General features: G+C 36.3%; 1 protein-coding gene across 1 annotated transcript; it reads right to left on the reverse strand.

The window, feature by feature from the left end:
• Positions 1-8314: 8314 nt before the first annotated feature.
• On the reverse strand, positions 8315-9738 carry LOC129720028 (uncharacterized). Its single transcript, XM_055671439.1, has 3 exons — positions 9213-9738; positions 8846-9153; positions 8315-8791 (listed from the first exon to the last, which is right to left on the reverse strand). The coding sequence occupies exons 1-3, from the start codon at positions 9736-9738 to the stop codon at positions 8315-8317; spliced, it is 1311 nt and encodes a 436-aa protein (XP_055527414.1).
• Between the last annotated feature and the right edge of the window lie 2377 nt (positions 9739-12115).

Genomic DNA, 12115 nt, shown 5'->3' on the forward strand with positions numbered 1-12115 from the left:
TACATTACAGACGAAGTTACAGTCCGATTACAGCAAAAATCAATAGGGAATTATGAGGCAGCTAGACCTTTCATTTGATACTAATTTTGTGGAAATCGGGTCAACCATCTCTGAGAAAAGAAAGTGAGTCCAAGTAGTCTTCGGAATATGTTTCTTTTCATAGCTGGATTTCAGATTTTTAAACATAACAGGCGAAGTAATAATCCGTTTTCAAAAAAAAAACATTAAAGTCTTATGGGGCAACAAGACCATCCATATGACACTGATTTTATTAAAATCGGTCCAGCCATCTCTGAGAAACATGAGTGAGATTAAATAGTCTCCAGAACATGTTTCTTTCCATAACTTCTGAACCGCATGTTCAATCTTCATAAAATTCAAAAGTTGTAGGTTTTTTAGGTAGCCCGTTCATTTGAAACCAATTTTGTTCAAATCGGTTGTGTAGTTTCTGAGATATTGATGTTTCGTGATTTTTACATTTTGATACATAACCTCTAAACTAGAAATCAGATTACAATAAAATTCAATAGGGTCTTATAGGGCAACTAGACCTTTCATTTGCAATTAATTTCATTAAAATCGGTCAGCCATCTCTGAGAAAATCGAGTGAGATTGGGAGAGCGTACACACATACAGAAAATGCTCAGCTCGTCGAACTGAGTCGAGTGATATATGACATTCGGCCCTTTTGAGCACTGTTAAACCTTTAGTTTTTGCAGTGATTAAATAACGAAAATAACCTAATACTACTACATATGGATTTGTCCGTAATCGAAATGATGGAAATGATGGAAAATAACGAAAATAACTGAAATGCACTCAATATATTTCCGGAGAAAAGTGATGTACAAAAGCCAAAAGTCGAGGATCTTGTCATTCCGATAAAACCAATCATTTCAAACGATATAAACAAATCGCAAGGAATCAATGAATTTGAAATGTTTGAAATTATTAAATTAAACACTAAAATAGGCGGGACGAAGTTTGCCGGGTCAGATAGTCTATACATATTAAAATGCAGTCCGGTCTGTCTGTCTGATCCACATAGGCTCGAAAACTACCGAACCGATCGGCGTGGAAATTTGTATGTAGGGTTTTTTTGTGCCGATAAAGGTTCCTATGATAGTTTGAGACCCCTCCTTCTTCTAGAAGGGAGGGGTCCCATACAAATGAAACTTAAATTTCTGCCCTTCTCGGAAACTAATCAACTAAATGGAACCAAATTTGGCAGGTAACTGTTTTTAGTGGTAACAAATATGTTCATAATGTTTTGACACCCCTCCTTCTTTTTGAAAGGAGGGGTGACATACAAATGAAACACAGATTTCTGCACATCCTTAGAACTAACCAACTGAGTGGAGCCAAATTTGACAGGTGAATATTTTTAGAGGTAACAAATATGTGCATAATGGTTTGACACCCCTCTCTTTTCTATGAGGGTGAGGTCCCATACAAATGTAACTCAATTTTCGCACAGCTCAAGATCCAATCAAGGAAATACAACCAAATTTGGTATGAGAATGTTTTTAGAGGTAACAGATATGTCCATAATGGTTCGACGCCTCTCCCTCTTCTGGAGCACATGTTTCTGCACAAATTTCTGCACATCTCGCGAACTAATCAACAAAATGGAATCATATTTGGAAGGTGAATGCTTTTAGTGGAAACAAATATGTTCCATAATTGACCTCAGGTAACATTTTGGATTGTAAGATGGCAACATACGGTTTCTGGAAAACAGCCAAAAATGGCCTATTTCCACCCAATATAATAATATCCGAATCTAGAATGATACACAGGAGCTCAAATCGACCACAGATACCATTTTGAATTCTAAGATGGCGACTTCCGGTTTCTGAAAAACAGCTGAAAATGACCAAAAAACCACCCAATATGAGTATCTCCGGAGCCAAAATGTTGCAAGAAGCTGAAAATTGACTTCAGACACCACTATGAATTGTAGGATGGCAACTTCTGGTTTCTGGAAAACAGCTAAAAATGGCCAATTTCCGCCTAGCATGAGTATCTCCGGAACTAGGATGATACACAGCAGCTGATATCGACCACAGGCCCCATTTTGGATTCTTGGTTGGCGACTTCCGGTTCCTGGGAAACAGCCGAGAATGATCTATTAACACCCAAAATGTATGTTTCTTCAATCAGAATGACGCTCAGAGGCCAGAAATCATCTTAAATACCATTTTGAAATGCAAGACAGCGACTTCCGGTTTGTGAAAAACAGCGTAAAATAACCAAACAGGCACCATTTTGAATTGCTTAATGGCATCTGCTAGGAAACAGTCAAAAATGACCGAATAAAACTCAATATAGATATCGAGATGATGCATAGAAACAAAACATTGACTCTGGACACCATTTTTAATTTAAAGACGACCGCTTTTTGTTTCTGGAAAACAACCAAAATAACTAAATACCTCCCAATATGGGTATTCCCGGTGTCAGATTGATGTCAGAATATATTCAGAATTAAGGCCACGTACAGAAGCCAAAAGTCGAGGATGTTGTCATTTGATAAAACCAATCATTTCAAACGATTTGTTAACTGACTTTGATCATATCCTGTGGCCGATTCTTCGTGCATTTGCAGATTTTACACACATCGCAAGGAATCAACGAATTTGGAACGTTCAAATAGTACGATACCACAACTAAATTATATTGAGGTCACAAATATCGATCAAAGGTATCGTTTTAAATAGTCTTTGAATTTCTTTTCTTCCATAACTTTTGAGCCACATATCAAATTGATATGAAATTTGTTATTTGTAAGTTTGAGAGATGACTCGTTCGTATGACACTAGTTATGTTCAATTAAGTTCTTTGAGATAATAGACTTTCGTTGTTTAATTAACAATTTAATAACGATTACTTCAGTTCGATTATAGGGCAGCCAAACTTTGAAACCACGTGTTCAATCATAATTCATCAGTTAACGCTTAAGTAGTCCACTCATCTGATAATAATGTTGATCAATTCGGTTATGTAGTTTCTGAGATAATGAAGTTTCGTGATTTTCACATTTCGGTACATTACAGACGAAGTTACAGTTCGATTACAGTAAAATTCAATAGGGTGTTATGAGGCAGCTAGACTTACCAATTGACACTAAATTTGTGGAAATCGGGTCAGCCATCTCTGAGAAATGTGAGTGAGTCCAAGTAGTCGTCGAAATATGTTACTTTTCATAGCTGGATTTCACATTTTCAAACATAACAGTCAAAGTAATGGTCCTATTGCAAAACGAATTAATAGGGTCTTATGGGGCAACAAGACCTTTCATTTGCAATTAATTTCATGAAAATCGGTCCAGCCATCTCTGAGAAAAGTGAGTGAGAATCAAAATCTGCACATACACACACATACACACACATACACACACACACATACATACAGAAAATGCTCAGCTCGTCGAGTTGAGTCGAGTGATATATGCCATTTGGCCCTTTAGAGCACTTTTATATCTTCGGTTTTGCAAGTGATTGCTATACCTTTCTAGGAGAAAGGCAAAAAGGCTCAAATTATGACAAAAAGTTTTAGTTTGAAACTCAACCGCTAGTGGCGCTGCAAAACCTAACTTTTCAGCCTTACCTTTTAGAGAAATGGTGTCTTCAGCAGAGCTACAGATAAACTTATTATAAAAAAACTTTGTCAAAGACACTTTTCTTCTAACTTTTCTTGTTCTGGATATATAACGTTTTCTATTAGACTTGTTTTTAAAATTAGTTTTTCTCGAATATATAAAAAACCGTAACATTTAGAAGGTAATTATGTTCAACATATATTTGTATATCATTGATACACACAACTTTGTAGAAGACACAAAATAGATAGCTTCCACACAAACCAAGCTATTGCCAAAAAATGTTAAAAAAGTATCATTTTTTGTACACACCAAGAACACAAAATAGCAAAAGCTAGCAGACGAAACCTTCATAGAATGAAATATCATCATAATCACTCTACGAAATCACTTTGATCGTTTGTCCCTTTTGTTATCTTCGTTTGCACTTTTATATCTTCGGTTTTGCAAGTGATTGCTGTACCTTTCTAGGAGAAAGGCAAAAAGGCTCAAATTATGACAAAAAGTTTTAGCTCGAAACTCAACCGCTAGTGGCGCTGCAAAATCTAACTTTTTAGCCTTACCTTTTAGAGAAATGGTGTCTTCAGCAAAGTTACAGATAAACTTATTATAAAAAAACTTTGTCAAAGACACTTTTCTTCTAACTCTTCTTGTTCCAGATATATAACGTTTTCGATTAGACTTGTTTTTAAAATTAGTTTTTCTCGAATTTACAAAAAACTGTAACATTTAGAAGGTAATTATGTTCGATATATATTTGTATATCATTGATACACACAACTTTGTAGAAGACACAAATTAGATAGCTTCCACACAAACCAAGCTATTGCCAAAAAATGTTAAAAATAGTATCATTTTTTGTACACACCAAGAACACAAAATAGCAAAAGCTAGCAGACGAAACCTTCATAGAATGAAATATCATCATAATCACTCTACGAAATCACTTTGATCGTTTGTCCTTTTTGTTATCTTCATTGCCCGATATGAAATTCAAAAAAACAGTTCATAGTGCAATTGCAGGGCGAATACGTCATGAATTTTAACTAGTAATAGCATTGGACAATTTCACGCAAAGAATCGATCTCACTGTATCGATCTTTTTTTAGTGCTGTAAATATAGTACTCATTACCTAGTCCCTATTGGCCTATTGCCTATCTGAGAAGGCACAAGAAAGCCGGAACAAAGTCATCAAGAGGTATGGTGAACTTGCTGAAATATTTGAAAACGAAAAATAATTATTACCTTCATAGATACAGATTAGACCACACCAAAAAGTTTTCTAAAACAGGTTTGAATGTTGATTTACTACACCGTTTTCTGGAATCAACAGATCCAGTTATTAGCAGTTTGCAAACAAGCCACCTACTGAGCTCTGCGGTGATGCAAACTATAGGCTAGATGTTAATTAGGAGGATAATGCTAATTCTGTTGGGGATGATTTTTCAACTTTATATTTTTTATACATTTATTTTAGCAAAATTAATACATAAAAATATAATTTAATTATTAAAACATTGCACTAGATGATACAACAATTTTAACTTGGAAAAGGTATGCAGTGATCAGTAATCTGGCCATCGTTTGATGTGTATTGTCATCGAAAACGTTGAGTAAGGCTGTTTTTGAAACAAAACATAGGCAATGAAGATACTGGAAGGGACAAATGTTAAAAGTGATTTCGTAGAGTGATAATGATAATATTTCATTCTATGCAGGTTTCGTCTGCTAGTTTTTGCTATTTTGTGCTCTTGGTGTGTACAAAAAATGATGCTATTTTAATATTGTTTGGCAATAACTCGATTTGTGTGGCAGCTATCTATTTCGTGTCGTTTATAAAGTTGTGTGTTTCAATGATATACAAATATATGTTGAACATTGTTACCTTCTAAATGTTACAGTTTCTTGTATATTCGAGAAAAACTAATTTTAAAAACAAGTCTAATAAGAAACGTTGTATTTCCAAAACAATAAGGGTTAGAAGAAAAGTGTCTTCGACAAAGTTTTTTTTATCTTTATCTATAACATTGCTGAAAACACCATTTCTCCAAAACGTAAGGCTAAAAAGTTAGATTTTGCAGCGCCACTAGCGATTGAGTTTCGAACTAAATTTTTTTGTCATGATTTGAGCCTTTTTATATACTAGATATCTTCGGAAGATAGTATGTCAATAAAACCATTATTTGGAGAGCAAATGAATGTAGTTCACGTTTTTGAGCTCTCGTACCCAGGCATCCCAATTGTACATTCATTTTTTCTACCGTCATCCGTGGCGAGTTCAGTTGTTGCTGTTTGTTCGTGATACCTATCGTATTGGCAACAGAGCATACAAAAGGAAACGAAAAATATCCTCAGTGTGTCGATTTGGCATTATTTGGAGGATGTCTTCGGAAATGCGAAAGTAGAAAAGAGTTGAAGCTGTTTTTTATACAGACGTTCGTGTTCGCACTACACAAACAGCGCGTTTCGGTGACAGCCCAAATCCAGCGAAGACATTTTTTCCCTTTTTTTCAATTTCCTGTGACGGGTGTTTTAAAATGCTGTAGGGAATATTAGAATAAGTATAATTTTGCTGGTGAATTTTTGGATTGAAAAAAAAAGCGTCGACTGTGTGGTTGTTAATCACGGCATTATTTTTCACTGCTTGGAACATGAAAGTGCATCGAAAATTTATTTTATATGGTAAATGAAGAATTGCCATGCTGAACGCCAACGTAAGCGATCGGGCCAGAGCCTTGCCGTAAGTTAATAAACAGCTCTACTTACGACTGTTCATTAACCTACGGCTCTCGCCCGATTGCTTCTGTTAGCGTTCAGCATGGCAAAGGTCTTTATGTTTTAAACCGCCGGCTGTTTCACGAATTACGGAAGAGTATACGGATAGGACGTGGTTCGGGATTTGTTTTGACGCGCGTTGTTGACATTATTCCTCATCGAACTGTTTCGACGCAGCTCGCGTCGCAGCGCCCCTGTGTAACCACGTCCTATCCGTCTACTCTTGTTTTTCATCGGTCCGGTACTCTTGTTTTTCATCGGTCCAGTCAGCGCGGCTGTTTTTAACTTTGTTTTTTGCATGAGTGTGAATTGAATCATTTGGCTATTTTTAATATTCCAAAGCGCAGCGGGCTTTGCAAATGTTATTTTTTGATGCGATGAAACAACAATTGCAATTGCGCTTGCCCCTTTAGGGTGGTGGAGGGTCAAGAAATCTGGACACTGCGCGTTTTATAGATAGGAAAACCGGTGCGGACGATAGGCGGTGGGTTTATACCGTGACTGCGGGCAATTCTGCGCAGCACATATTTCCGCGCACTCATGTTAAAAACTATTTTTCAACGGTAAATTTCACTAGAATACAACTAATCTGTGTGCTTTACCATGTGCATAGCAAAACCTGCTATGACAGTACAGAAATTAGGTATGTTTTAGTAAAATATACTCTTGAAAAACAGTTTCTTAAGATGAGTGCGCGAAAAAATGTGTTGCGCGGAATTACCCGCAGTCACGGTAATTAAGCTCCGAGATTTTTCTCCAATTATTGCAAGGCCAACAAAAACAGCATTTTTAAGTTTAAAAATAAAAAAAAATCATTAAATATGTCAATATAAAATCAGTTTCAAATCGAACTCATCTAGCGATAATTTACTTAAACTAGACCTTGTACATAACAAATGTTTATACAGCTATTTTTTTTTTTAACTGTTACATAGCGTCATGTGGTGCGCTGTGTCAAAGTTTAGTACCAAGTGCCCTGAGTAGCTCCATGCCTATCTGGTGCGCTATACAGTGCCTTGCTTCCGATACAAAATCGCCACCCTTTTTGCAGCAACTAAACATTTTTATTATTTCTTCAGATTATAATTTTCGATTTTTACGCGGATTGTTTTTATGCCTTTTTTTCAAACAGGACATTTCTACATACAAGATCATTTGTACGCGGTATCAAATAAGTTTAGTATAAGTATATCTAACCTAATATTTTAAATGCAGTACAACCAACCGCGTAAAACGCAACCCCCGTGTACACGGATTTTTCAACTAACGCGGATTCCGCGATATTGCGCGTATTTTTTTACACTGCTAAAACGAAGTTTCAAAGTGGATTTTTGACTTTATTTCTATTGAAGATTGAGATTTATTAAAAATTTACAATTCCAACATTTTTCAAAATATGTATTTTCCAATGATTTTATACAAATGAAATAATCATAAAAAAAATTTAACTCTTTTTTTAACTACAATTTAGTGTTTATTAAGAATTTTTTTCCCAATCAACATTAAATTTCAATAGTGGTGCGAAAGTAAAAAAAATTGACTTGACTATGATTTAAAATATTTCAATGCAAAATGTCTATTGGGTACAAAACCATATCAATCAACCAGTTTTCTTCAAATTTTTGTTTTGATTCTCTCGAATCACGTTTACAACGCTGTATGTACAGCTGTTAAGTGGCTAAGTAAACCTTCTAAATCGGGATATGATGGGCGAAAATCTGATCAATGGTAACTGTTTCGAGGAGACTATCAAGGTTCGAAGGGTAATCACAGATAAAAAAAAACTTTATCAACATATTACAAAACAAATAGTTTATTTAAAAAGAAATCGTGAGATAATTAACGAAAACATAAAATAACAACAGAAAGAAAAATAAAAAACCCAAAAACAAAAACATTTAAAACGGTTGTGAAAACAACCTATTTGTGTCAAGCCATTAAGCTCTGTACTCCTTCCAGTCGTACATTTTTGGCATAACTGAATCCAGCAGCTCCTCGTTCAGTTTAATAACCAGAATGTTTGACAAATTTTCTACTGACAGTTTGGTTCGTGCTTCCGATAAAACGAGCGCTAGACCGCTAAATCCCCTTTCCACGGACACCTGAATTGCAGGCACTGAAAGAACACATAGAGCCGCTTCCGCAATTCCTTCTGGGTTTGATACTTTCCGATCTGTCCAGTGTTTCCAAATGTCGTATTTATGGTGTTGATGTGGTTCTAAATCCAGTGACACGATTTGCTTAGCAAGACTGTTTTCTGAAGTGGATTGTGAACTAGAAGGTAGAGCTCCTCCAAATATTTTGGTCATGTAGTCATCCAAACTTGAAGTGGATGGTGATACGATCGCACTGGCTTCCTGTGATGAATGTGGCTTCAGTGATTTGAGTCTTTCATGAATATCTGTAAGAAATTTCTACAAAAAGAAATACTTGCTGAATTTACATAATAAAAAGTTTGTAAAAAATACCCTAGCTTCTTGTTTCTCTTCCGGTGAGAGGACAGACGACGATAAATAATTCAGTCTTGGGTCGATTAGAACAGCTGCTTTAAAAGGTAAATTTTGCTGAAGTTGCTGAAGTCGAACGTTCAATGATGCTGCCAATGACTCAGCTAGTTCATTTGTAGGCTGCTGATCTACCTCCATCATACATTGAAGCCATCGAACGTAAAACTCAGATAATGGCATGTGTTTTGCCTGCATTTCTTTGGTACAAACATAAATCGGATGCAGTGCGTTTCTGTAGTCACGTATATAGTCCCAGTACTTCGACAAATCTGTGAGGAATTAACAATTACCGTATAAGAACGAAGCATTCTTAAACTGTTTAACTCACCTAACTCCTTAAACTTTTTGCCTAAATCTCTATAGAAATTCTCGTTACTGTAAAAATTCAGAATCATCTCGTAAATGCATCCCCAGCGTGTTTTTGCATATAACGGTGGAAGAGGAACCTTGCCCAGGTCAAACGACGGTTTGTAGGATGCTTTCCTACAGCTTTTAGCCACAGCAGTGATACTTCGAATACGAATGTCTGAGTACTTGATTACGTCAGTAACGGCTAACTGTAAAGTATGTACTGAACACCGCACTAAGCTTATATTTGGGGCTAAATTCCCGATGTCATTGAACATCTCTTCATCATCCTCATCGTCATCGCCGTCATCATCCTCCAGTATGTAATTTTCATTTTTAAGAGTTTCTACATACTCATCAAGTTGCCTAACAGCTGCGACTATGTTTGCTCCGTTGTCGCAAGTCACAGTGAGTACTTGTTCGAAAGTGATATTGTACTCTAGGAGAATATAATTTATTTTCTCTCTTATGTAGCTTGCAGTTTGTCGCTCTGTCAGTTCCAGCATCGCTATTAAAGAAATGTGAAAGAACAACAGGTAGTAGGTATAATTCAACTGCATAATTCAACTGTCCAACTGTTAGTTCTATTGTAGTGGAAAAGTTTTCCTTATCATTATGTAAGCCAAAAATTAACAATTGTGATTTTACGTAACAAACTGTACGGTCCAAGCTCTTAATGAGAATTATATTTATGATGTTATTTCTTACGTGCGAAAAATCGCGTCACATCGCTCTTCGCTCCCTGTGTGGCCGCAGCCTACGTTTGTGATGCGTGGCTGCCATGTCCGGATAAACATACCTTACCTGTTCACTCTGCTAGGATGCAAGGCACGGCATGCAAGATCCTACTTTCAAACGAAACCCTCTTTCTCTATCTCTCTCTCTCTCTCTATCACCCTCTCTCTGTCTATCATCTTCTCTCTCTTTATCATCATCTTTCTCTCTCTTCGTAACCCCCTATACATCTCTCGCTCTATCCTCCTCTCTCTCTATCCCCTTCTCTTTTATTCCTCTCTCTCTACTCCTGTCTCTCTTATTTCTCTCTCTCTCTAACCCTCTCTATCTGTTCCTCTCTATATCACCCTCTCTTGTCTTTCACTCCCCTCTCTCCTATGCAATACAAATGTACAGTCGTAAGCCCATACACAACCTGGGACGACACTATCTGCAACCGATTAAATTTGTTACATTTACAATTTAATTAATAAAGTCATCGATCTAAGAACCCCTAAATATGTACTTCTTCGGAATCATAGAATAGAAATAAACAGAGATTGAATATTAATATGTTTCACGTCAAAAAACACCTTTGCAAGAATTATGAATAAAATCAATGAAAATTTGAATAAATATCAGTTGTTGAATTATTTTTGGTGTGGTAGTGAAAAACGTGCCAAAAAAGAGATATCTTACGAAAAATGTGTTATTTGAAATTGAAAATAACTTGCATCCGAGAGTATAATTTCTCACAAACATTTCCAAACTGTCTATTCGTACTTTCAAAGAACTTACCGAGAGTGCGGATTACTACTTGTTCACCGTTCCAAAACTGTATATTAATGCCCAGTACATGACGGCCATGTCGCGAGGCTGAATCAATTTTAATGGAAACAATTTTTCCGCTCACTTCCACGGGGATGTGTGCCTTAATTTTTTTTGCACAGGTGGCTAGATGACTGATTGCCGTTTCAACGTTAATCGTCATACCAAGCGAACCGCACATCGGATCCAGCAGCATTTTCATTCCATTCGATTCTACTTTACGAAGAGGCATGTGCTCAACTCCCGTTAATCTAATTATGGCCTCGATAACATGCTGTTGGTCCATTGCAACGCAAGTTTTCGCATTGCGTCGTTTTTTTGGTGGTACTTATACGTCGTCTTTAAATAAGCCTTTCATCCGAGCAAGCTCTCTATGTTCAGACCAAAGATGCCGGATAAAGTTACCGCTATCCAGCCTTCCTGATTTTTGCTTGTACCGGCACTGAGCATCTTCATTGATGCGGCAACATAAAAAACCGTTTCCATCCATTTCCATGCACTCCACCGCAATACTTCTAAACGTTTTTTTCTTAGCCACTGGCCATTCTACATGACCCACTGATGGTGCACTGTCAATTTCATAAACCGAACCGGGTTTTTTTCAATGTCACTGCCAGTTTCTGTAAAATCTTCCATTTTCGATAAATTAAACACAACTGCTTGCGTGTACCTACAACTCATTAATGAATCAGCCTTAGCGCATTTTATTCTTAAAAAGCAGACTGCTCGGCACCGTACCGACACACTGTGGTCCAGAAATGAAAAAAGGTGGTCAAAAGTCATTTTCTCATAAACGTTACATTTTAGAGCAATACTGTCTTCGTGAAGGTTTTAGAGTAAAAAAAAATCCTTCTTTAGACATCAACAGATCCGTGATTAATCCTCCTACAAGTGAGATAAATAAAATATTTTCTCTAAAAATCAATATTTTTCATCGTCGTCTTTGGCAAAGTTTTCCAAAATAACATAACAAAAAACTTTGCTGAAGGCACTAGGTAGCTATTTCTCAATCTTACTGAGCTAACTGATTATGTTCAATGATGTTTAAAAAAAAAAAGGTTTTGCCGTTAAAATTCATATTTTATACCACTATACCTCTGATATTCTTACTGAACTTTTAAAACAACATCATACCTTTATTTTTTATATGTTACAGCAGACTTTATTTGATGATAATTAGGTTTCTTTCAATTTTTCCTGCCAAAAAATTTACTTTTGACAAGTAATTTTCGATTTTCTGCCGTTTCCCAACACATCCCACGGCAAGATTACTACCAATTGAATTGTCCATGTGCTCTGCACATACGGCAGTTAAAATTTGTTGCAGAAATTTGCAGAAAC

This window comes from Wyeomyia smithii, chromosome 2, assembly GCF_029784165.1.
Source record: "Wyeomyia smithii strain HCP4-BCI-WySm-NY-G18 chromosome 2, ASM2978416v1, whole genome shotgun sequence".
NCBI classification, from domain to species: domain Eukaryota; kingdom Metazoa; phylum Arthropoda; class Insecta; order Diptera; family Culicidae; genus Wyeomyia; species Wyeomyia smithii.

Bases quoted from the DNA above. Each gene is read 5' to 3' on its own strand.
- LOC129720028 (XM_055671439.1), bottom strand. From the start codon at position 9,738: ATGCTGGAACTGACAGAGCGACAAACTGCAAGCTACATAAGAGAGAAA. The intron at 9,154-9,212 runs GTGAGTTAAACA...AATTCCTCACAG, and splicing joins CAAAAAGTTTAAGGAGTTAG to ATTTGTCGAAGTACTGGGAC. The intron at 8,792-8,845 runs GTATTTTTTACA...TTCTTTTTGTAG, and splicing joins AAGAGAAACAAGAAGCTAGG to AAATTTCTTACAGATATTCA.